Source organism: Vanacampus margaritifer, chromosome 3, assembly GCF_051991255.1.
Source record: "Vanacampus margaritifer isolate UIUO_Vmar chromosome 3, RoL_Vmar_1.0, whole genome shotgun sequence".
NCBI classification, from domain to species: domain Eukaryota; kingdom Metazoa; phylum Chordata; class Actinopteri; order Syngnathiformes; family Syngnathidae; genus Vanacampus; species Vanacampus margaritifer.
This window is the reverse complement of record NC_135434.1, coordinates 10005548-10032264: the sequence shown is the minus strand read 5'-3', so window position 1 is coordinate 10032264 and position 26717 is coordinate 10005548. Positions and strand designations below refer to the sequence as shown.

General features: G+C 38.5%; 1 protein-coding gene across 3 annotated transcripts in view; it reads right to left on the bottom strand.

Moving 5' to 3' along the window:
• Positions 1-3697: 3697 nt before the first annotated feature.
• sema6a (sema domain, transmembrane domain (TM), and cytoplasmic domain, (semaphorin) 6A) overlaps positions 3698-26717 on the bottom strand; it is a 145210-nt gene continuing 122190 nt past the window's right edge. For 2 of the 3 annotated variants that reach the window (XM_077561185.1, XM_077561186.1), the window contains 2 exons: positions 23562-23741; positions 3698-7127 (listed from right to left, as the gene is read on the bottom strand). In XM_077561185.1, the coding sequence (XP_077417311.1) occupies positions 5998-7127; positions 23562-23741 (1310 nt within the window). In that variant the 3' untranslated portion in view covers positions 3698-5997. The remainder of the gene's footprint in view (positions 7128-23561; positions 23742-26717) is intronic. The other variant, XM_077561187.1, reaches the window with a different exon arrangement.

Here is a 26717-nt window from a genome sequence, read left to right as displayed (position 1 = left end):
TGCAAATATTAAGAAAAAAATTAAGTAAACATAATAAAATAATAAATAATGAAATAATATAAAATTACATCTTCATTATCTAATACAATTAATATGTTTTTTAATTTGGAAAAATAAGTAGGATCTGTATCTATTTAAGTTATTTAGATGCTTTTCTGCTATTGGATGATGATGTATGTTTAAGGATGCATCTGATTGGTCAAAGTTTGAAGCAAGCATCAAATTCCTTAAGAATTTATCGCATGTCTTTGTGATATGTGTTCTTATCACGATGACTATATATTTTCAATATATTGTGCGGCTCTACAATAAAGGCATACTGTATATTTTGTATTCTCTTTGAAGAATGAAACTTATCACTTATAGTTTTACTATTCCAGAAGGAGCAGAACAATCAATTGAAATGCAGCATTAATTGATGATGAACAAATTAATTCTTTACATTCTATCGAATTATTTCTACATTTTAATAAAGTAAAATACAGAGTGCTGTCTGTCCTTACTAAAAAAAAAAAAAAACTTTTTTTTTTTTTTTTAGGCTAGAACTGATTAATATATTTACATTAGTTTCCATGGGATACTATGACTTGAGATACAGGTGGTTTGAGCTACAAGCTCAAGGCACCGCTGTATTGTCAATTAGCGCTTCTTATTTGTAGAAAATGAAACATGGGACACAGCCTAAAAAAAGATCCAATGTTGTTTGGGCTCTTTGCCCCCCCACACACACACACAAAAAAAAAATAGCTTCATGTGATCTCATAAGATTTCAAAACAGATGTCCAATCACGTGGACTTGCACACATTAATGACAGACCGACCAGAATGGCCATTAAGAGGCCCATTGCCCTCCATTAATAACTCATAGAGAACCATGGTATTGTGTGTGTGTGCGCGCATTTTGAGCCTTTGTCTAACATATCAGATGATGATCCCCTGCTTTTACTGATCTGCCTTTTCATGACTTTTCATTTATTCCTGCCTTTTCAGACATACCCTGATTTAAAAAAAAAAAAAAAAAGAAGAATATGGGCTTTGTGCCATTTGAGCGCTGGTGGCTACCGACAGTATCAGTGCAGGGATAATGACACACGGACGGGAAAAGCGAGGATTAGCACGCGGCTAAGCTCGTTGTTACCACTGATCGCCGTGCCAGGCCGAGCAGTTGAGTGAGGCCCGGCTGCGTGGATTCCGGTTGGTCGGATGAGCGGATGTGCCCGGGGACCGTCTGGCAGGCTGCCCCGTGTAGCTGCTCATAGGTTGGGATTGACGGGTCGTATTATCTTTGCGGATTTACACCAGAAAGACCAAAGCCACCGCTAATCAATGATGATTTTGTTGCTAAGACAGGCAGCGAATTGCTCGTTGATCAAATGTAGGCAATCAACTCCGGATGATTGATGATACACAAAGAGGCTTTTATTGTTGCATCTCATTTTTTTTTCAGACTTGGAAACTTCTTGCCAAGTTGTGATTAAAATCTGGATCTCCAGATTCATTTCCGTCCCCGTGGAGATGGCATCGAGCAACAAAACAAGGGTAGCGACAGGCAGGCCTCATTAGCTGCGCCATCTGATCTGTGTGTTGTGTTACCGCTGTGGCTCACCTCCACTGTGTCAGATACCTGACAAAACACAACAACACAACATCACACACTTCCTGACAGAGCAACAACACAGCAGCACGCCTCTGTTTTTTTTTTTCGCCTCACGTTTCTTTCCATGAAGCACAAACGTCAATGTCATTATTGAGTAGCAATTGCAATAAAACATATACTGTAACATTAGAATAACTGTTTCACATTTAAATGCAATTCTGCTTTGCATCAAGTTGCCTGGCCTGTTTTATAAATATTCCTCTCCAATTTGCACACTCCATTTAGCCTTCTAATATGCAGCCCTGTGCCCTGACTAATTACACTGTTATGCAGAGGGATTGGAGATGGCAAGTGTTCGTCATGGAAACACAACCCCACTAACAAGGTTAACTCAGTACAATGGTGTCTTTTACTTGCCGTCTACCAGGCAAATTCTTTTATATCATTTACTTGTTCTCATTAGAAATACCATACCAGATGATACCTCTCTATCTATCTATCTATCTATCTATCTATCTATCTATCTATCTATCTATCTATCTATCTATCTATCTATCTATCTATCTATCTATCTATCTATCTATCTATCTATCCATCCATCCATCCATCCATCCATCCAGTAAGCTAGCTAGCTAGCACATTGTCTATCTATCTATCTATCTATCTATCTATCTATCTATCTATCTATCTATCTATCTATCTATCTATCTATCTATCTATCTATCTATCTATCTATCATGTAAGCTAGCTAGCTAGCACATTGTCTATCTATCTATCTATCTATCTATCTATCTATCTATCTATCTATCTATCTATCTATCTATCTATCTATCTATCTATCTATCTATCTATCTATCTATCTATCTATCTATCTATCTATCCATCCATCCATCCATCCATCCATCCAGTAAGCTAGCTAGCTAGCACATTGTCTATCTATCTATCTATCTATCTATCTATCTATCTATCTATCTATCTATCTATCTATCTATCTATCTATCTATCTATCTATCTATCTATCTATCTATCTATCTATCTATCTATCTATCTATCATGTAAGCTAGCTAGCTAGCACATTGTCTATCTATCTATCTATCTATCTATCTATCTATCTATCTATCTATCTATCTATCTATCTATCTATCTATCTATCTATCTATCTATCTATCTATCTATCTATCTATCCATCCATCCATCCATCCATCCAGTAAGCTAGCTAGCTAGCACATTGTCTATCTATCTATCTATCTATCTATCTATCTATCTATCTATCTATCTATCTATCTATCTATCTATCTATCTATCTATCTATCTATCTATCATGTAAGCTAGCTAGCTAGCACATTGTCTATCTATCTATCTATCTATCTATCTATCTATCTATCTATCTATCTATCTATCTATCTATCTATCTATCTATCTATCTATCTATCTATCTATCTATCTATCTATCTATCTATCCATCCATCCATCCATCCATCCAGTAAGCTAGCTAGCTAGCACATTGTCTATCTATCTATCTATCTATCTATCTATCTATCTATCTATCTATCTATCTATCTATCTATCTATCTATCTATCTATCTATCTATCTATCTATCATGTAAGCTAGCTAGCTAGCACATTGTCTATCTATCTATCTATCTATCTATCTATCTATCTATCTATCTATCTATCTATCTATCTATCTATCTATCTATCTATCTATCTATCTATCCATCCATACATCCATTATCTATCATGTAAGCTAGCTAGCTAGCACATTGTTTTGTTGCTATCTATTTATCTATCTACAAACAATGAAACATTAAAATATCTAGTAAAATAAAATAGCCTACCTATCAGATTAGGGGGGCATCTAATTTTGATGTGATGCATATTTATTGTGGGTTCATTTGCTTTATGTTTACAATGCTCTATAATTAATGTGATAACGATTCCTTCAAAGCTAGATTTCAATCTTTAGTTTGTCAAGCAAACATCATTGTCGCAATTGGCTGCCCAATTGCGACAATGATTCCGATTCCCATAAAGTATATCCTCAACAAAATACAGTAAATGTTAAGAAAGCAGTAAAAGAAAGAAAGAAAGAAAGAAAAGTCAGACATCATGACAAGAATTTTATTAAATTTTTTCTCCTTTTGAAATTACATTTTGCATTAAATTAAAGTGTTTTTTTTTTTTTTTTTTATTCCTTTACAACATACATTAAGCTGTGAATCAGATGTTAAGGAGGTGGAGAGAACAGGGCAAAAAACGTGTGACGTCACAATATTTTACAAGCTCACAAGGGTCACGTTATCGTCTGGTCGCTTCGCACATCGCGCCGCGAGTTATCGAGGGATGGGTGAGAGACGACAAGGCACACACACACCAGAGAACCTCACTGGCCACTGCAGCCTTACACAATTGCACCCAATTAGATCTTCAACTAGATTCAAACATTTACACAGAATGTGCACATTAGAACATATTCTCTAGTCGTCACATTCTGCGTGTGACCATTTTTGACTTGATGGTTCGTGTCAGGGGGGGGGCACAGGAACCTGTAAAGATGTAGCGTGCTGCATTCAGGAAAATGGGATGTTGGAAACTTAAGACAAGGCTCAAAACTTGATTGTGACCTTTATCTTTGTGTATCTCTTAGACTTGATATTAGCTGTCCTCACCAGGGTCATTAGGTGAGCTGGAGCTTATCCCAGCAGACTTTGGGACAGCCAATCACAAGTTATTTGGTCAATTTTTGTTGTTGAAATGTTAAGAAAACAAATCATTGACTATCTTAGCCAAGTCTTAAGCCACCTTTTAATCCAAATTCCAGCTTTGCAGCTATTTCCAAGCCCTGATTTTCTCAAGTGGTTTGAGACAAACTTGGCTTTCCTCCACTGAGAAATGAAAAACAAATGTTCGATAAAACGTTCACCTATCTACACATACAACACTAAAGGAGTGCTTTGTTGATTTAAGTGTGGGGATGTGTCCTCAAAAATGAAAGGTAACATTAGTTGGACTACAAAGTCGCCTTACAAAATGGGGCGTTTTATTATTATTAGTTTTTATCATCATGTCTTCACAGGAACCAGCCTGTTTTAATGTGACGCAAGAAGCACCTTTCGGTGACTATTCCAGGTTAGCTTGGGTCGCTAATGCTATGCTAACCGCTAGCGGCGCACTCGCGTAGCAAACGCTTCAGTCAATCGGTCGTGCCGCCGCCTTCTTTCGACCACAATAAGTACAATTGTAGAAAACACAAAAATGGAAAAAAAAAAAAAACACTCAACAACGTCTCGGTGGACAAATAAAAGAAAAGCTTGCTCATGGCACAGTCAACAACATAAACGTGTGTTGTTGTGTATGTGTGTGTGTGTACATGTTTAGGGGAGCAGAATTACAACGATAACACCTACATTCTTTAATTGCATTTTTATCAAATCAGGGAAACATGATGTAAGAAAGAACAAAAAGTAAAAACACTAGTTAACAACTATCGAAGAAAACATTGTCACTACGTTAGGGTGTAAGGCACAAATTTACATGTGGGGAGGGGTTAAAAAAAAACAAAAAAAACATTTTTCTCACTCACTGGTCGTGGTGTTTCTTTATATGACGTAGATGTGGCCAATCAGGAGCGACGTTACTGATTCACACAGAAACACACACCAAAAAAAAACAAACAGTGCTGATTGGAGGAGTAAAAAGGGGAAATATTCCTTTTAAATTAGAATCGTCTGTGACAGTAAAAGTCCATTGTGGCACACTGTAAATAAATATCTTCTGCTCCTCACCGTAAGTCATTAGGAAAAAAAATCTACTGGCTCCAGTTTAATGACTTTAAATATGTGATTTTTTTTTTTTTTTTAAATCACACTTGATTAATTCATATTAAAAAGATCTCTCTGCCCTCTTGTCTTTGTTGAGCCTAAAAAGTCTTTTTGTTTCTCTTCAAAAGCACTTCATAAAAAATAAATACAACAAGCTATTAGTATTAACAGTCAAGTGTTGTTCAGTGAAACGGGAGGATTCTTCCGGCACAGGCCCGTCCAGGCGGCGACTTGATTGCGGTAACACTTGGAGGCTTTTCACAGTATTCCGACAGGCAGCTGACTCAGTTCAGTCTCCGGGTCGGCTGGCCCTCAATGCACTGTACACCCAAAAAACCCACCCGGCCCCTCCTGGCCCACGTGAATCCATTTTGTCCTTGTAGAGATCAAGAAAGCCTCCACTTCTCCATGCTACACAGATCAAATCGTCGGGGTCCCCCCCCCCCCCCCCCCGCTTGGATGTTATTTACACGTTCGTATAAAAGAAAGTGTTTTCTTAAAAAAACTGTGTTGCATTACCAACTGTACTGTACAGCCAAAGAAAGAAGTGATCACTTAGTCCGTCGGGTTTTCATCAGACTATGTGCACCCGTCGCTGGACTTCACCTTTGTGGACAGCGACACAATGGACGGCTTAGGGGGGACGTCGGGCTTGAGGTGCTTGCCGCCCCCGCGGGGCAGCGAACCGTACGAGCTCATGGCCGGCTGCCGCGACAGCGATATGCCCTGCGCTGTCATTTGTATGGAGTCCACCCGCTGAGGCGCCGGGGGCGGCGTCTCCACGCGGTTGAAGCTCTGGTGCCTCGCCAAATGGGAGGAGTTGGACGAGTTGGTGTTGTGCTTCTTCAGGCCGGACGCGCCCGAGGCGGAGGACGACGAGCCTTTCCGCAGACCGTAGACGGACGAGTGCACCTCCAGGCGTTTGCCCATCTGCGGGACCGCCGGCGGGACGGTGAGGGACGCCTCCCGTTGGGGCACACGTGGCGGCAGCACCCCGTCCGGGTCCACCATAGTGAGGTTGTGGTGCGGGTTCTTGACCGTCTTGTACTCCAGAGTGGCGCCCTGGTCGTCCATGAGGCCCATGGCGAGGTCGCTGGGGTGCGGCTGTTCCACGTACTCGTGCAGGTGAGGGGGAAGTTGGTGCTGGTGCTGCGGCAGAGGCAATACCACCACGCTGGGGATGTGTCCCGGGGACGCCCTCAGCGGCAGGTCCGAGATGACAGGGGAGCCAATGGGCGGCATGTCCTTGGTGCAAGCGTTGATGAGGTTCTGGTTCCGCTCCCACTCGCGGCTCCCCCGGCTAGGCTTGCGGCGCGGTTGCATGGGGGTGGACTCGGGTGTCGGCAGAGCGGTGAGGTCCAGGTGGTGCTGGTCGGCTTTGATGAGCATCTTCCCGTTGGCCGTCAGGCGCACGTTGTGCATCAAAGGCGTGAGTATGGCCTCGGGTCGGCCGTCTTTGGCCTGCGTCTCGAACAGGCCCGTCAGTTTGGTCACGCTGTTCATGGAGCCCCGGCGCGAGTGCAGGTGGTGGTTGTCCCTGTCCTTGCGGCCGGGCAGGTCCAAGTCTCGCCGGCGGTGGTCGCAAACGCAGTAAACGATAATGCCGGAAAAGATGGCGCCCATGGCGAACGCCAGGATGACGGCGATGGCCAACAGGGTAACGGGAACCAGCTGGTCGCGACCCTTCTGGTAGCTCTCGCGGATCACACCTGCAGAGAGAAAACGGTCACGCGGTGAGGTCCAACTACAACACAAGAAACGAGAACTATAAAGCGGTAAACAATCTCGTTTACCTGCCGGTTGAATAGAGTCAACTGGCAGGTTGAGTATTCGCACTTGTGACTAAAGCCAAACTGTGGCAGGGTTTTCAATTTCTGGACTTTGATTTGACACCTCTGGACCCTGAACTGTTCAACAGCCAATCACAAACAACTACTGACACTCACATTCACACCCTTGGACAATTTTGAGTCTTCAACTCATTTGCTCCCAAAAACGTATAAACACATTCTATTTTAAATATTGCCACGCTCCCAAAAATGTATTTATACGTTTTTATGTGTGTTTTTTTATGCTAGAGCATACAGAAGGCTTTAATGCAGCTTCTGACCTGAAGAGGTCGCTTAAAGCAAAGGTAGGTATTACAAAAAACGGCCAGCAGGTGACAGCAGAGTATAAGAGATCAACCAGGGCCATGTTGCAACAAGCTCTTTCCCCCAATGTTTTAAACAGCTTTGTGAATAATGATGAAACTCAGCTATATTCTGATGCTAATTGCTGCAAAACGGAAACAGGTAGAAATATACTTTTTTTTCCTGATGAAAGAAGCGACTCTAATCTTTCTTTTGGTAGGTTCCATGTTTTTATAGCAATAGAACACAATATTCTGTGGGCCTTACGAAATCAGTCAAAATCCTGTAAAACAGCCGGGAGCGAAGGGGGTTGCTTCAGTGAAACTGGCTGGGAGTGAATGAGTTAATTAACCTAACATGCAAGCTTTTGCCCATTTTGGTGAATGCAGTTGCTGCTGTGCAACAAACAATTTACGCGTGCAGCTTTATCAAAACAGAAACAGGAGCAAATAACTGAAGACTTGAAATTCTTCTTTTTCCTTTGCATCACATTACAAGTTTTGTCGCTACCCATTTCTAAGCAGTTTCCATTTTTTCCTCACAAAATTACCATAATTCTTTGAACACACCATCTGGTGGTTTCAGATTGTGGAACGGCTATGGGATGGACATAATAACCCATTACTCAATGAACCGATTGTTATTTTCCGTTAAATGGGTTGTTGATTGAAATACTGTTTCCAACCAGATTCAGTCATAATTAATTTGCAGACTGAAGTCTCGGGAGTGTAAAATATCGAAACTTGCCTGACTTCCACCCTGTGGCCATTTTCTTCCTCACAAGTGCCGCTACCCACTAGCATCCTTTCGTCAGTGAAATTATTTACAAGCTTGAAATTGACAGACAAGCCGGGCCAAACCCTCCTCCGCCCCCTTTTTGAAAAACATAAAAGACGTGTCTCGACGCCAATGGCAGTGAACGTTTGGATTCCGGTGGAGCTCCACAGGCGTCAATGGCAGTGAATAAGTTAAGTCACACAGGAAAGGGTCGGAGGCACTTGCACGGTTTGCTTTTGCTCTTCGTTTGAGCAAGCGATAGCTAACGGCTAACTGGCTAATGAGCTTCACTCATCAACAGATGGGGCTCACTAAACAGATGACTAAAGAAGTTGAAAGATATTTTTCTTAAAAAAAAAAAAGAAAAGGGTTGCGGGTCATTATGTGTATAATTGGACTAACGTCCCGAAAAGACAGAAATGATACTGAATTAAAAAACTAAAAAGATTAGCGGTCTCATAACAAACACGCAAATGAATTCTTTTTTATCCTCTCATGAGTAAACACCTTCTCAAATTGCTTTCGGCAGCCACATTCAATATTCTCCCTCAAATCCAATCTCAGAGTGTTTTGTTGAGCCTGATTCACATTTCAAATCCCAGATAAAAAAAGAAAAAAAAAAACCATCTGCCAAAATGAAAAATGATATGAATGGGAATAAAGAAGGCTGAAATGTACCAGATGGCTTTTTTTTCTTCTTGGATGCAAACGGCTGACATTACATAAAGCTGCCATCCAATCTAAAAGAATTCATTAAGAAAAAAGCGGACGCCAAAGCAAACGAGCTGTGTCATCACGCAAAGGAGGCCAGTGGAAAGCAGATATCAACTTGTCCGACCGACACAGACGGTGGTGGGGGAGTAATGGAGTAAAAATACTTCATACATGTACTTAATTACATTTTTCAGGCATTTTTACTTTATATTTTTCTGACACATTTTTAAGAATACAATTCTGTCAAAAACGGCCAATTATTTAAAAAAAAAATTATAACGACCAAAATCACTTCTTTGTTAGTGTTTCTGCTTTTAAAAATTCCTGTTGAATTTGAAAAAACACACAGGTAAGACGTACTGTATTTGACTATTTTTCCATCCATCCATCCATTTTCTTAACCGCTTGTCCTCAAAAGGGTCGCTGGAGCCTATCCCAGCTGGCTTCGGGCAGTAGGCGGGGCACACCCGGAACTGGTTGCCAGCCAATCGCAGACTATTTTTACATTGTTATCATAAGCTAGTTTAGCATTATTTAGTCAGTTCACAACATTAGCAATTCTAGATCAAAATCTGAGCTAATACTAGCTAATTATTCACACACCCACTAACAGACTGCCTATGGCTGTGTTCCATGTTCCAAAATTATTTTCTCGGAGTTGTCTGGTTTTACACTGAAATGACATCAAAGACTTCTTTCAAATCATTTTTCAATAAGTGTTCTCTTTTTTTTTCCTTCCTAATTTGCCTTATAGTTACTTAACTCATTCACTGCCATTGACGGCTATAGACGTCAAAAATTCATTTGAACTATTTCTATTAGTTTAACATTTTCCCCACTTTTGTTAACAAGAGTATGAAAACCTAGAAATATTTAGAACAGATATAAAATTTGTGATTAATTACAATTAAAAATGGTAATCGCCTGACGCCCCTAATTTTTAATAATCTTTTCTTTTATTTTTAGATTTAGATTTAGATTATTAGATTATTAGATTAGATTTAGATTTAGATTATTAAAAATTGGAAAAAAATAAAAACAATTATTTCATGTATTTATTTAAAAAAGAAAGAAAATATTGTTAAAAATCAGGGGTGTCAGGTGATTAAAAATGTTAATCGTAATTAATCGCTTGAATTCACTAGTTAACTCACGATTAATCACAAATGTTATATCTGTTCTAAATGTCCCCCAAAAAATTCTAGGTTTTCATACTCTTGTTAACAAAAGTGGAAAAAAATGTTAAACTAATAGAAATAGTTCAAATGAATTTATAACGTCCATAGTCGTCAATGGCAGTGAATTAGTTAATTTAATAAAAATGAAAAATTATCAGCTTTAATGTGGAAACCAGAAATAAAAATAAAAATAATTTTACTAAATTCACATTAGAATTGAGATACAGGTGCATCTCAATAAATTTGAGAATTTTGTTTTTAAAATAAATGTTTACGTTTTTTTTTTAATGTTTGTCTGCATTCAGTTTCATCCCAAAAACATAATAATACGAAAAGAGATAAAAATGGACACAAGTGTTTTTCACATATCAGTGACGATATATTCCTACCTAATTTCTGTATTCAAAATGTATTTGATTGTAATAAACTCCAAATATTTCACTGAGAGTTTCGTGAATCTGCACTGAACTACTGAAAGAAATCGTCCCGTGCTGCGTTCAGCCTAAACACACCAGGCTCAGCGCTCAGATTTATTGTGCGTTCACACATGACCTGCGCTGCACACGTGTCGTTTAGCACTGACACAACATCAAGCAGGTGGGTTTCATCTCACACACACACACACACACAAACACACACACTGCCTACCTCACTGTGTCGGCATAGCGTGACACTCTTATGAGTGGACCCTTTCCAAAGTCAAATATCTTTCAGAAGAAAGAAATGACTTGAAAGTGAGATGTGTGACAATGAACTAAAACTAGCCTTAATGCATTAAGAGTGCATCAAAAGGTGCATTATGTCCAAACCCCGGTTTTATTGTAGAATAAGTTTTGGGAATGTAACCCAGCAGGGTGTACATCCGTAATCCTCCCTCGTTGCTCTCAGTTTATAAACACTGGGAAGATGTATGAGGATGTGCTGGCAGACATGTACGTGACTTCTCTTTTTAACGGGGTGACGGTGACGTGCGGCTCGGTTATATTTCACCGGCAGCTTAAGTCAACATTTCAGCCAGACAAAAAAGTGGCCGCGCCCGGCCGAGGAGATAGCGTGCGTGGCGTTATCTAAGGTGGAGAACAAAGCCGAGCATCGACCCCGATGACTCGGGCCTAACATCTGCTTTCCATCTCTGTGGCTGATGTCTGAAGATGACCAAAAAATAAATACTTTCTCTGCTACACTTGGATTTTTTTCTTCACTTTTTCCCTGCTTGTCAACTTCACACGTCGTCACTTTTTGCAGAGAATACAAAGTCACATCTCCAACTTCAAACAAATAATGGTTTTATTCAGCATCCTGTGAGGAGATTGCAGGCTACTATAGATTTGTTTGTTTACATGCTAGCTGTTAGCTTGTAAGCAAACAGATAGCGGTGATGTTGCCAGCGCAGCAGTTTTATCAGAACAGAAATGTCGTCATCTACAGACTTACCGGTATCTAGATTTAAAAAAAAAAAAGATAAATTAAAAATTTGGGGAAAATCGACACTCCTATTGGTCAATCAAATGAGCCCATTATGGATTTCAATGATGGAACAATCTTTTTTTTTTTTTACTATTACACTTCAAGAAAATAATGACAAAATATTTCTGTAGCTTTTTCAATGCTTTTTGTTTGTTTTTATTTCATTAGTAATAATTTGTATTTATTTTGTTCCATCTTTTAACTCCTTTTGTTTTTTGATTGTCATTCTTAAAATATTTTAGTATTTTTTATTTTACGTTTAAATTTTAAATTTGTAATGTTTTGTATTTATTTTTAACTATCTTTTCAATCATAGCGACAATTTTATTTTTATTTCATTAAAAAAATCATTTTATTTCATGTTGTGATACTTTCATATCTCATTTTAAAAATGCTTTGTTGTTTTTTTATTTGATTTTAAAACTTTTTGTCAAATTCTGTAAACAATACTGAAGTTTGTTTTCATGTCATTTAATATAGTTTTTATTAGATTTTTTATACTTTCATTTCTAATACATGTTTATATCATCTGAAATAATTTTAATACTTAATTCTGTTTTTTGTCATTTTAAATTTTGTAGTTTTTATTTCAGTTTTTAAAATACTTATTTATATACTTAAAACATACTTTTTCAAGACATTTTGAATATGTAGTTTTTATTTTGTTGATTTTTTTTCATTTTATTTGTATTACTTTTCATTTGTTTTATACTTTATTGTTTACCTTTAAATAAAAGTAAATTTTACATATTTGTCCTTTTATTTAGTCAGTGTTTTATTGATGTTTGACATTAAAAAAGTGCTGGCTTTTTTCCAAACACTTCCGTCCCATCATTCCATACCTAAAATACGATGATTTACATGTTTTAGTATAAGGAATGACAACTTTAATTTAGCCCTGCATTTTTTTCAGTTCTTTCTAGGATAAAAAAAAAAAAAGGTCATAGGTTGCAAATCCTCTCATGTTCTTAAAATGTTTGCTAAATATGACTGGGTTCATCTCCCTTTGTTGCCATTTTTCCCAACAGGGAGACCAACGTTCTCTGCCGGCGTTTGGAGGTCAGAGGGCAACGAGTCAATCTGGTCGAACGTTTAATTGAAGAAGGCCGACTGTGGCGCTTTGTTGTGGTTTGGGTGAGGTTAATGCCCTGTTTAACCTTCACTGCACGCCTCTTCCTGTCTGACTTTGTTTTCTGTGCGTAAAACTAAATCCTTTCATTCTCTCTCGTGCACTTCCACGGATCACATGACAGTCGCTCGCACACTTCCTGAGAAGGAAAAACTTTGAAGACCCCCAGCTTTCATTTGACAAATTGTTTCCCGTCATCAAAGAGAACAGAGGACACTGAAGCTGTTTTAAATGCCGCCTGTGTTCCAGGCCTCTTTGGGAATATTGACAATTTTTCAAAAACTGGTATACAGATACTCGGATGTGTTCGTTCTGGTTTTACAGCTAATATGTGTGTACCCCACTTCAAAAAATATTTGTCTAAAATAATTTAAGATTCCCTGTTTCAGTCATGATTTATAATCTGGTTTGTTGACGGATGCAACAGCAGGCCTTCTCCATCCATCGGCCTGTTTGATGGATTTAGATTTCACGTGCCCTCCAGATTGAGCATCCCCACATTCCACATGCATAACTCCAGATCTTCTGATACAAATTCCTCGCAGTCAAAGCAGCCTCGGCTACATGTAGAAGCGCCTTAGTGGGTGTTCAAACACACATTCACGCTGCTACTTTTATCCCGTCAGGCGCTGCTCCGGCTGACTTAAAGCCACAGAGCTGGTCTTTGTGTTGACGATGGGAAAACGCTCAAAGGTGGAGAAGCATCACAGCGGGCTGACGGGGACGCCGCAAAGTTCTTAGCACCGCAAACTCGCAGACAAAAATGAATACGGAGCTTCTATCAAGCCGAAACGTGTCCACATCACAGTAGACTTTGACGCTCTAAAGAAAGAGCTCATTATATATATAAAAGGAACATTATAACTGAAATACTGACAGATGTTGCTATTTAAAACAAGGGTATCAAATAAAGTATTTTGTTTTAGCTTAAGGGCTTCCCTCATATTTGAACTGTCATGTGTAAGCCACTGTGACGAATGAAAACGGACAGCTCTAAGCAAAAAAATTAAAAATAAATAAATTTAGTGAAGTTATGATGACTTTAAAGTGGCAGTCTATCTGGTTTTAATCAGTATCTTTGTTTTAAATGCCATTGTAAATACAATAATAATAACAACAATAAAGGCTGTATACATTTCCGTACTGCACATTTCCTTAACACGTATCATTTGAATTACAATCTATTTAAAAAAATACTTATTTAGCCTATATTTCAAATGTTTTTACAGTCTTGTTTTTATTTTATTTTTTTATTTTGTTATTTTTTTAATTTTTTTTTCAGGAGAGCTCAGTATTGTTCATTCGATTTGACATCATCATTGCTCTCCTTTTTAAAAAAAAAAATGTTTTTTTTTTTCTTTCTTTCTTTTTTTTTTAAAATATATATACATATACACACACATATATATATATATATATATATATATATATATATATATACAGTCTTGTTTTTAATGTAAAAGAATGCACCAGAATAAATGGCATTAAACAGTTGAATTGGCGTGTCTTGAATTTTAATGATGCGACATACATGCTAACTGAAACATGTTTGTGTGTATGCGTGTTTTTTTTAACAAGCTTGTTTAGCTAGTTATGTAACCACCTAATGTAGCCATAACAATATTTCTGAGTACCCGCCCCCCTCACGATATGTTTTTACCCCCCCCCCCCCCAAAAAAAAAACAGAAGTGTAGATTCCGTAAAAAAAAAAAAAAAAAGCAAGTCGGCGTTAGCATGCTTAGCGGTCCCCTGTTAGCCACTCGTAGCAACATACATAACCACACAGCTCAAGCTAGCTTCACAGCAAAGCTAGTCAGTGCTTTGGCACATAAAAAAAAAAAGTGTGCCAAAATTTTAATTATTGACAGTGCTACTTTAACATGACAGGTGTTCTGGCTGGTTGTCCACTATATGGCGTAGCCACGGTAACAACACTGTTTGTCTTCAACAAGCTAGTAAGTATGCCATTCAAATGCTTTTCACGTTGTTATATTTTCAAATGACAACATATTGTTTCTATAATGATCCAATTAAAGCTTATGCGTGCGCATTACTGCGGCACTCACAGTAATGTTGTTATTCAAAATGAAAGACGATGCAAGGACGGCGCACTAATGAGACGCTTATGATTATAATTGAAGGTCTGATCTTTTAATTGCGCAGCTCTGCGCTTAACATCAACTCGCTAACCTACGCATGTCTGTACATGCATCACGTTGTTTTCAATGATCACACTGACAGTCTGCACTAATTAAGTATCACTGTTTGTATTAGTGTTTTGTTTGTTGATGTTAGGAGGTGCTGCACACATCCATTTGTCCAGTCACAAACAACTTCTAAATGTTAATTTTTTTTTTTTTTTAAACCATAAGTGTATGCTTTGTAGGTACTTTTGCCCTAGTGTTCAAGTGTGTGGATCGTGCCCAAACAGATGCTGCCTGATGGTGACGCATGTCAGCAGCAATCTTTAATGGCGAAATGCATAACAGTCCGAAATGATAACCGAAGTCTGTATTTGAGGCAGAAGGCGTAGGCAAAACACACAAATGCTAATGTAAGCTGCGAAAATGAGCCAGCGCGAAGAGAACAATGAGCTAATCAGGGGAGGAAATTGCTGCTTGCGTCAGTGGAGGAAGTGCGTAACGTCAGGAAAATATCAAGGCTAGTGTTTCTGTTATGAGTCACAATGAGACAGCGATTATCCACCTGCTACCACCAACACGCACGCACACATGACTCTCTGAGCTTTTGACCATTAAGTAGCTCTCCAAATTTACTGGCCAAGATTGGAGAGTAATAATGACAGGACTGGGACGACAAAAGCGTTTTTTTCCTCCATTGTCGCTAAGTCATGACCCACATTTATAGAACGATAAAGTGAATGTATTGTTCAAAGATAGCCTTTGAAATTCTGTAGAGTAAATTTTGCTATTTGGTCCCACTCTAAACAGAGTCAAATTTACACTTGGAAGAGAGTAAAATATTTAGAGTAAGTTTTACTTAAAGTATTTTTAGTGTGTACAAGAGAATTTGTCTATTAATGATTTTTTTACTCAGAAATTCGAAGTCAATTTTTTCAAAGAGAGAATTTGACTTAAATTTTACTAGTTTCTTAAAAAACAAAAAGTCACTTCAGGGTTGAGGAACAAACTTCAGGTTGGGAAGCAGTTAATCGACTCCCTGAGCCATGCTGCTCCTATTGTGTGTTAGTATATCGCTCATGTCAGCTGGAATCTTTGTACCAAAAACAATGTTTTTGGTCTCCTTTTGGATATTAGCAAACTGTGGGAGTGGCATAGCTCAGGTGGTAGAGTCTCCAAAGCTGAAGGTCGTTCTTCAATCCCTGTGTAACTTTTTTTTTTTTTTTAATAATAAAATGTACTTAAAAAATGTCCTTCTAAAATTTACTTAGAATTTCTGAGTGAAAAAAAACTTTACTAGGTTCTTGTCATGGGATAGGCCAATTCTCTCAAACACAGTAAAAAATACTTTTTTTTTTTAAAGTAAAATGTATTCTGCATATTTTACTCTCTTACAAGTGTAAATGTTACTCTGCTTAGAGTGAAATTTACTAAATTTACTATGAGTGCGTGCAAGGGATATGTTCCAAACACTTTAAAATTTAAAATATGGATTAAAACACCTTTTTAAGTGGCTGGGCTTGGTGGCACGTGAGTGTCTGAGTGTGAACTGTAGCCGACAGCAGCTCCTGTGTGAGTGTGCTCGTTCTTTCACTTTGAAAATCATTTATACATAACTTTTTTTTTTTTTTAAGTAAAAAAAGTTTATGTACGTTAGTAAGGATAGTTGTTAATGTTTTTCTTTTTTCCCAGGGTGAAGATTGACATTTCACAAGGAGTGAAAAGGCCTTTTGTGTTTTTGGATATGTTTGAACACATTCAATAAACATACAAGTAGTAACAAATAAAATAAATAAAAAAGGCCAGCTGGGAAGCCAATTTGAAAATGGTACAAATTACTTCTAGGAAGAATGCAAAAAAAAGAAATTGTGTCTTGAACATTTGTGAAGCTTGTGAAATTGTAATAAATATCATTTTTCAACATGAAGCCTATTTAATTCACTTTTTCCTATTTAATGTTATTCACATTACTGTATTCATATTTCAAATTATTTTGTTTTCAATTAATGTATTTATTTTATTTTTATTTTTCATCTTTAAATAAATAAATAATTTTAAACTACATTTAGATCAGTCCAACATTGATTCTTTCTTCCTATTTTATTTGTGTATGAATCTGCGGTTTTCTGAGGGTTAAAGCAGCGGGTTGGCGGTGCATCATAAAAAGGTCTGACAGCATTCGGGGTCATTCGCGGCGCTTAACCTTCAAGATTGACATCCGCAGCATCCAAGCCGAAATGCTCGGCTTCGGCATAAGTGAAAAATAAATCACATCTCAATGTGAGCGAGGTCATACTTTCGCCAACAGCTGTCAGCAGGCTGCATTTAATGTCAAGTCGTGATGTTTTAATGAACGACTGTAACGTTGCTCTAAAGGCTGAGCAGTATTGGCAATATGCTGTGTTGTCCGATTATGTGCAGTATATGACCCTCAAGACAAGGCTCGGGATGAATTTGAAATCTATATGAAGTCATGTTGATGATGGTGGAAATGGTGAAGAACAATGTAGCCAATTAATTAACTCATTCACTGCCATTGACGGCTATAGACGTCAAAAATTCATTTGAAATATTTCTATTAATTTGACACTTTTTCCACTTTTGTTAATAAGAGTATGAAAACCTAAAACAATTTTTTTTAATTGTACATTTAGAGCAGATATAAAATTTGTGATTAATCGTGAGTTAATTATTGAAGTCGTGTGATTAATTACAATTGACATTTTAAATCACCTGCTGTGATTTAAAAAAATATATATATATTTTTTAAATTGTAATTAATCGAATGACTGACTAGTTAACTTGCGATTAATCACTAATTTTATATCTGTTCTAAATGTACAATAAAAAAATTCTAGCTTTTCACACTGTTAACAAAAGTGGATTTTTTTTTAAACTAATAGCAATAGTTCAAATGAATTTTTGACGTCTATAGCCGTCAATGGCAATGAATGAGTTAAATCACCTAAAACTGAGCATTTCTCATTCAATTCAACCATTTGAATTTCTTGAATAAAAAAGGTAATTTTCTAAAAAATCTACAATTATTATTGTGAAAAAATGTTGATCAACGTCACATGACATCATTCCAAACAAATCAAATGGGATTCCTCAGTTTTCTAGTAAAAAAATTGTGCCTTCCTGATTAGATTTCTAAAATTGTTACGGCACAGAGAAGTAGTAGTTGACGTAGGGGAGATATTCTGCTTCAAACTAGAAAGCTTTGGTTGGAGACAACCATTGTGTGTTTCACCAGGCATCCTCCAATCTCCAATTTTCAATACTACATTCAGAGCAAATTTGTACGTTGGAATGCGTTGCCTTAGTAAAACCATAAAAACACTTCAAGGCCATACAAATCAATCAAATAAAAACCAGTAAGCCAAATGACAGTCTATTACTAACCTATACTAATGCAGTAGTTAACCAAACTAGCAGTAAACATTTGCATTAAAAAAAAACTTTCTAGGCCATAAATATACAACAATTAAATGAAAAGTGCATTGGTAATTTAGCGTGCTTTCTCGTGCCGAGTGACAACGTATTCTTTCTTACTCCACTAAAAAGAAAATATTTTAGCAAAATGTAAGTAAATAAATAACATTTTTATCTCATGTTGACATCTCAAATATAACATAAGTTACGATCGTGATCCCTCCAAAAAAAAAAAAAAAAAAAGTTATGTCACAAAAAAAAAACAGTGGTGCCTTGAGATACGAGTGACCTGACTTTTGAACTTTGATGAGCTGTCATCCAGCCGATTGTCTGCTTCCAGCCCTGTATGGTGGCAGTGAAATCAACTCGGTTCACCACACAAAAGCAGCAGTTTGGTGCACAGATCTTCAAAAAAGAGCCTTCAAGCTGTTAAATGGTTACAAGCAAAACAAAACTCACAGGCATGTATTCTTTATCCTGCAGTAAAAAAAAAAGACTAATCTTTCTCCAGATTACTGAGTTGAGCCACTTAGCGTAGTTGAGTTCTTCGTATGGCTGCATGACTGTTTAATACGGTTGCCTGGTGACAAAGTTGAGCACACCAGAAGGAGCCGCAATTAATTAATCACGATATGACATTCTGTATAATTATGTCATTACCGTATGCATTACAAAGTACCATAATATAAAGTGCTATTTTCACTCTCAAAAACATATTGCAAACAATGTTGATTGGGGAACGGATTAATGCCATTTCCATTCATTTTAATGGGGAGAGATGATTTAGGATATGAGGGCTTTGAGGTACAAATATGGGCACGGAACAAATTAAGCTCTCAAGGCACCACTGTAGCTGTAAATGCAATGGATTTCTATTTTATTATTATCATTATTATTATTATAAATAAAAAAAACTGTTATTAGATGAATGCATGCTTCTTGTCTGGACTCACTGTTACAAATAAAGCATGGCTATCTTTTCCTTTCCAAACCTTGCGCTAACTTCCCCGGACCTCAATTTCTTCTTTTCACTTCCCATTTGTTGATTTTCTTTTGTTTATATCACCTCTCGGATGTCGTTTTCTCGTACCTCACCTCTGCATGATTGTCCTTGTTAAATAAATCCTTTATCATGCATGTTGCTTTTCCTGCACTCTCTTATTTCCCATGTCTCCTGCCCCTGTCGTCTAGCTGCCTCCCTCTTTCACCCCCCCCCAACCCCCGTCCGTCTCCCGTGGATAGCTGCTGTAATGAAGCCATAAATTGGAGCAACACAGCGGCGGCTACAGGTCGGGCTGGGGAAGGTGGACGAGGAGGAGGAGGAGGAAGGGGACGGGGAGGAGGCTGACAGGAAGAGAGACGGCGGAAAAGGGAAGAGAGCCAAAAGGGAGATTCATTTAGACAAGAGAAGAGATATGAGTCTTGTTGGAGAGGAGACAGTCGACCAGGGGAGGAGCAGGAATGAATAAGGAGGGGGTGGGGTTAGGGTGAGGGCTGGTGGTGCAGGTTATACATAAATTGGTTGCGGAATCACTTATAAAAAGGTATAGCCTTGGAACATGCCATCCCTGATGTTGGGAGGGGTCACAGTGGCAGGAGATGGCGAGGTGTTCGGAGCAGGGTGGGCGTGGTTTGAGGCAAGAGGGGCTTGTTGTGATAGACAGACAGACAGACAGACAAAGCGCTAATGTACTGTGAAAAAAAACACCACCTGGGGCCGGCAAGGGCCCCCCGACTGAAGCGGCAGATAAAGACGGCGCCGGCTCGTTAATACGCCTCACTTTGCGGCGCCTGTTTAATTACTGTGGCGGCTTTGGCCTAATAATAATATTCATTAGGAGATAAGATCCTGCAACGTCTTCGCTGCAAATGGAAAAAGGAGTTGGGGGATTAATTTCTTTTAAAGTGCCAAATTATCTTGAGAACGGCTCCCGATAGGAACTGATACATTTGACTGGAAAACTTTGCACCATTTAGATTATTATGCACTCACAAGCCACAATATTAGGGACACAATTTACCAATCCATCCTTTTTCTACAGCGCTGGTCCTCATTTGGGTGGTGATATATATATATATATATATTTATATATATATATTTTTTTAAGGCCGAATAATCTTGACAGAGCCGATATTGAAACGCTGAAAGTGCTGCTCTTGCACAATGTAATGAGATTCATTACAATACACACACACCTCAGCAAATTACCACCACAATAATAAACATGGTAAATAGCTCGAAAGTTTATTGATCCAGAAGGAAATTGTGCTGCATCTATTAGCATCTTTTCAAGTTATTGTAGCATATTACATTATTTTACAACGTGATATTTGTAGTTCTAATGTTGTTTTCTGTATTTGTTATATTTCATTATATTATTATATTACTGTTTTATTCAGAATGGGCAGACTGAATGGACGAGAGAGTAGCACTTTTCTGAGGTTGGGGGTTCAAATCCGGGCGAGATTCATCTGAGGAGGAGTTTGCATGTTCTGTCAGTGCTTGCATGATTTCCTCCCCAATTACAAAAGCATGCATATTTCTATGTTGAATGCTTTAAATTTCCAATCAGTGACTTTTTGTTTGACACATGACCTCCTTTCAATTTAAAGGGGAAGTCAACCCCCAATTTTTTTTGGACAATAATATGTTCAGCCCCGTTAGACTAAATATGTATTCTGGTTAATATTGCATTAGTAGAATATGAGTTAAGCAGCAAAATCCAGCCGTTTTCCGTCAATATCAGAAGGCGGCCATTTTTGCCTCTTACTGTCGAGTGAAAATGACATCACAGTTGCGCAGGTCTCAGGTAGCAACCAATCACAGCTCAGCTTCAGAAAACAGGTGAGTTGTGATGTCATTGCCTGAGCCCTGACCAACTGTGATGTCATCTTCAGTCGACAGCAAGTAGCTTTCATTTAAGTTACCTTTAAGGATCTACAGTAATCGTGTCAATCAAAGCTGAGCATTATTATTCATATTTTGCATGAGATCTCAGCTTGTGCAAGTGTACCTAATATAGTGGCCAGTGAGTGTCATGTTTCCGCTCCGTTATTTCTGCTGCAGCAGCCTGCTTGATGTCCCTTTTTCAGACACACTGAATCTAAGTTTCTTTACTCGCCTCGGCGGGAGTTTTTGGAGAGTTGGCTGAAGTTTTTCACAGTACAGTTGTTAGCTGAAGGGCAACAGGAAAGAAGAGAAGGCAGGATGGGCAGGACGGGAAATGAACGCTGTTGACTGCGGTGCTCAATTTGCCATGCTGAGACGCGCTAAGCTGCACTGGGGCAAAACTGCGCGTAATACCATCAAAGCAATCAAAGCTGGAAAAAGTCAAATACGTATAAATAGCGGAAAAAGTAAGAGCAACAAAAGATGTGACTTGAAGCCATGCAAACAGATCCAGACTTGCTCACGGAAAAGCAACTCAAACAAAGATCACTGCAGCTGAGTCTTGCGCAGAAAGAAAAATATTTAAGAGCCGGAATCAAACAGAGCAAAAAAAGTGCCATATTCAACAAGAATCAAAAATGAGTCACACAAAACATAAAAGAGCAGGAAGCTTGTTTGGAAAGGTGAAGCCTGAGTGTCATTACCTGAGCATGCTTGACTGGAGCATCCCTTTACAGTATATTCTCCCCACTAAACCAAAGCTATAAGCATTTTCCATGTAATGTGTGTGACTATTAAAGGCCCAGCTCCAGTGATACACCTGCTCAGGTAAAAACAAGGTGATGCTGGCTGATTGCATGCCGTCTGAGATCTGCTTGGATCTAACCGCTCGCTGCTTCCAGCTGACATTCTGCTCCAATACTACAGATTTGTTTTTTTTGTTAATAGACACATAGGGCACATAACATTTAATACTACAGATTTGTTGATGGAGGACAATTTCAGTTAGTTTTTATTTATTACAAAAAAAAAAAAAAAAAATTATTACGGAAACGTAATGCGTTCACTAGAAAAAAATCCAGTTTTTATGACAATTTTTTGGGGGGTGCTTTGTTTTTTTGTGTATTTTTGTTCTGTTTTTTGATTTTTTTTTCAGTTTTACTGGGGGGTTTTGTCATAAAAAAAATCTGAAAAACAAGTGGAAAAAATTATTCAGAAAAACGGAAAGGGGAATTATTAAAATAAAACAGGGAAAAAAATGTTGTATATATTTTGGAAATGTTTTTTTTCCTTCTGAACTCCAAGTGCAAATGGTGGACACTTTCCCGCATAACTCCAACGTACCAACGTGATCTTAGTAAACTAACAGTTAAGTTTTTACAGAAGCGTATTGCATGCGGGAAAGTGTCATTAATACGGAGCCGTACATTAGCTTTCAGAGGTAAAATAATAATAATAATTACTCCGAAAAAAAGAAGCTGGTGCTCTGTTTTTCTGTTGTTTTTTTTTTTAAATAATTTTTTCTACTGTTTTTCTGAATATTTTTTTTTCTGTTTTTCGGAGTAATTTTTCCTCCTATATATATATATATATATATATATATATATATATATTAGTCAGAAAAACAAGAGGGTTTTTTTCCCCAAGTGAATGCAATTTTTTTTTCTACAGTGCTTGTCCTTATTTGGGTGGCGGGTGAGCCTATCACCATTCCCGTATCACATTTCCGTACAATTCTATCTTGTTAATGAAAATATTTATTCAATTTTGTTTTTCTCTATTAATCTTTATTAACTATAATAACCTTGCACAGATCAGCCTGACCGCGACGTCTCTTTTTCCTCATCCTCTCACTCACCGTCCAGTCGAGGCGTCCTTGAGGTGACGCAGCATCAGGCGGGTGGAAAGGGCGTTCAATGTCACGTCACTAAGACACAGACGACGCTCCAGCAGGAAATAAATACTTCGGCGGCGTAATGTCCTGGATATTACGTCTCTTGTGGGACACTAAGAGTCTGGGGATGATAAATCGGATCCCACGGGGCGTATGCGTGACTGTTTGTGTGCGCGCATCCTAATGAGCGTTGAATATGTTTTTTTTTTTTTTTAGGGTGAAGTCATTTGTCTGCTGGAGAGAAAGCGATGTGTACACCTCATCAGCTGGAAGCAGCCACGCAGCCGTAAATCTCAATTACACGAGTCCCTGCTCCCACCCGCTCCCCCCCTCCCCTGCCACAGGTGACAGCGAACCAAGAGCATCTGTTGCGTTCCAAGGCTTACCATCGGCTTCGGGCTGAGTCTGAGAGGGTACGGCCATGTAGGGCTCCTCCCCCGTGTCTGAGCTCATGGGGGGCTCCTTGCGCTCCACCATGCGGCCCCGCCCCAGGGGGCCCTCGGCGGCCTCGGGTAGGGCCGGCGTGGGGAGCGAGAGGGTGTGGTGGTGATGGTGGTGACGGCGGCCTGCCAGACACAACACAGGTTAACAGGCGCTCGCTTTGTCGGGAGAGGCCTCGGTATGCGAACTCACAAAAATGTGCGGATATTCGGATTTTGGGTGGAATTTCAATAAAAAGGCACTAACAGCAGTTCTTGTTGAATAGAAGAACCTGATTTTTTTTGGGGGGGGGGGCCCCATCTTGAAAAGCACTACACAAAATAAATGTATAATAATAACAAGAATAATAATAATAATTATTATTATTATGTGTTATTGCACATCCACTACAGTAGGTGGCAGTGGCGCTCTCATTGTCAGAGAGTGCAGAAAGGAGAACTAGCTCATCTGCAGAAGTGTACTTACAACAATTTTATAGACAAATGATACTATTTATAGTCATGGTGGAGAGTTTTTGGGATAGGGGGAGAAATTATTTTTATTTTAGAAGCACTGCACTACAGTGCTGTGCCGACGCGAAGAGCAAAAAAGTAATTGACACCCACCAAAAAGGTTGATATTTGCCGACAGATGGCAAGAGACGTTGGCAGAGCACTACTTTTGTCTAAATGAAACTCATATTAACATAGGTCTTATAATAATAATAATAATAATAATAATAATAATAATAATAATAATAATAATGAGTAAATAAGCTCAAATGCTTCTTAACTCATTCACTGCCATTGACAGCTATAGACGTCAAAAATTCATTTGAACTATTTCTATTAGTTCATCCATTTTTGTTAACAAGAGTATGAAAACCTCGATTTTTTTGTACATTTAGAACAGGTATTTGTGAGTTAACTAGTGAAGTTATGTGATTAATTCCGATTACAAATTTTAATTGCCTAATTTTTAATAATCTTTTAAAAAAATATTTACATTTTTAAAGTTAGTTTTTTTTTTTTAAGAAAAAAATATTAAAGATTAGGGGCGTCGGGCGATAATTTTTTTTAAAACGTAATTAATCGCATGACTTCACTAGTTAACGCACTATAAAAAATATTTTTTAAATTTTTAATGTTTTTTTTAAGAAAAAAATATTACAATTAATGAAAAATTTATTACATAATAAATAAATAAAATTTATCACAAATGTTAAATCTGTTCTAATACACAAATATATATAGTTTTTTTTGTTAACAAAAGCGGGAAAAAATGTAAAACTAATAGAAATCCCCTTGCGAAAACTTTCAGCGGTCTGATTTGAAGAAGGATAATAAATTGTGCAAATGTCTATGTCTTCAAGTCCAGTTATTCTCAATTCATCAGTCTCTTGACGTCAAAATGTGAACAACATAATCAAGAGGACTTTTTGAATCCAAAGTTAATTCAATACATTGGTCCAGTGAAGCATTAAAAAGTTTAAACATTCACAGGTTTAGAGAAGGTCACCTGTAAAGGTTGTTGATTGTTTTAGGTTCGTCCTAAAATTTCACCCGAATATCCTGAACTTTTTGCGAGTCCTGCACACACGCACACACACGCACGCATCCTAAAAGCACACAAGGACAGCTGCTTGGCTACAAGAGGCAACAAAGTGATTCCCCCCGGAGACCCCGTGAGCAACTCATTAGTAAATGTGTCTCTCCACATTGTCATGTCCTTCTCGTCTCTTCTTTCCTCCTCCTCCCTTTCTGACTGACATGTCAAAGCTCCACTGGGCCCGTCAGAGTATAATCACATTTCACCACCATCGCCAGCGGGTTCGCACCTTCCGTACGAAGGATGACGACATGCTGACTTTCCTTCTTTGCGGCGCTCCTGTCGGGCAACTTTTTACAAAACACGGAGAGATGCTTTTTTTTTTTTTCTTCTTCCAATATTCTGTCACTAACTTTTGAGTTCATTTGGAGATGTTGCGGCTTGTTAGGTTTAATTCCCTTCCGTGTCACTGCTTCGCTCAAATCCGTTTGTTGATTTTACCATTGCTGCGTTTTCTTGTATTCAGCAGTGAATAATGTCTGAATATTAATGCCAAATCCGGCTTTGTTGTGCTGCTGAGCCAAAATTGGATTGTTTGGCCTTGACTATGCTATGCGCTCCACTTAGTGCTATCCTACTTTGCTTGTTTGTTTGCGGAATAATGCAAAAACGACTAATTACTAATTCCACGGGCCAAGGCCAAATCTTTTATTAAATTAAGTTTAAAAATGTATTACATTTAAGGCATACAGAAGAAGCAGGTACCTGAAGGTTCTTTCTATTCACAGGCATAAATATGTCTCACACATTTGAGCTTTCTACAGTTTAGTTTCAAAGCAACCTAATCACATTAGCATGGGACGTGCCCACTTAAACCGTCCTTCTCAATTTGGCACCGGCCTCACGTTTCCCTTAATAGAATGAAGCCTTTGTGGGGCTGAGCTCACAGGTTTAATTATTTATTTTTATTTTTATTGATTTTTTTTTTTTTTCCTGGAGGAAAAACCTCCAGGAAAAAAAAAAAAAAAAAGCTCACAGATTTCTAGCACGGAGGTGACAGCGGTGCATGCCGGCACCAGCAGATGCCTTTCACTATGTGTTTATGCTTATGTATAAAGAGGGGGGGGGGGGGGGCGGTTGGTCGGGATGCGACCGAAACTGCTGGTAAACTAGCAGACACCATCCAGAACCTCCTCGTCTTCTTCCTCCGTGTGGCGCGGCAATCATTAAAATGATTTATTTAACTATTGGCCCAAGGCTGAGAGATTAGTGTGACAGGCCTATTTTATAATTCATTCCCTCACCGCCAGGGGAAGTGCAATTCAGGCAGATGACACACATACAGAGGGAGAGAGAGAGCGCCTGAGAGCTTTCAGGGTAGGGGGGGGGGGGGAGCCGTAAATTGCCCAAGGATGCGCACCCTCTCTCTCTTTTTTCACTCGCTACAGATTAAAAGCCAGGCGACTATGTCTAGTCTGGAGTAAAGCGTAGGAGAGGAGGAGAGGAGGCATCTATTTATCTTCAATGCCATATTAAACTCCCGCACAGTCACTGAGGTTGTGTGTTTGTGTGCT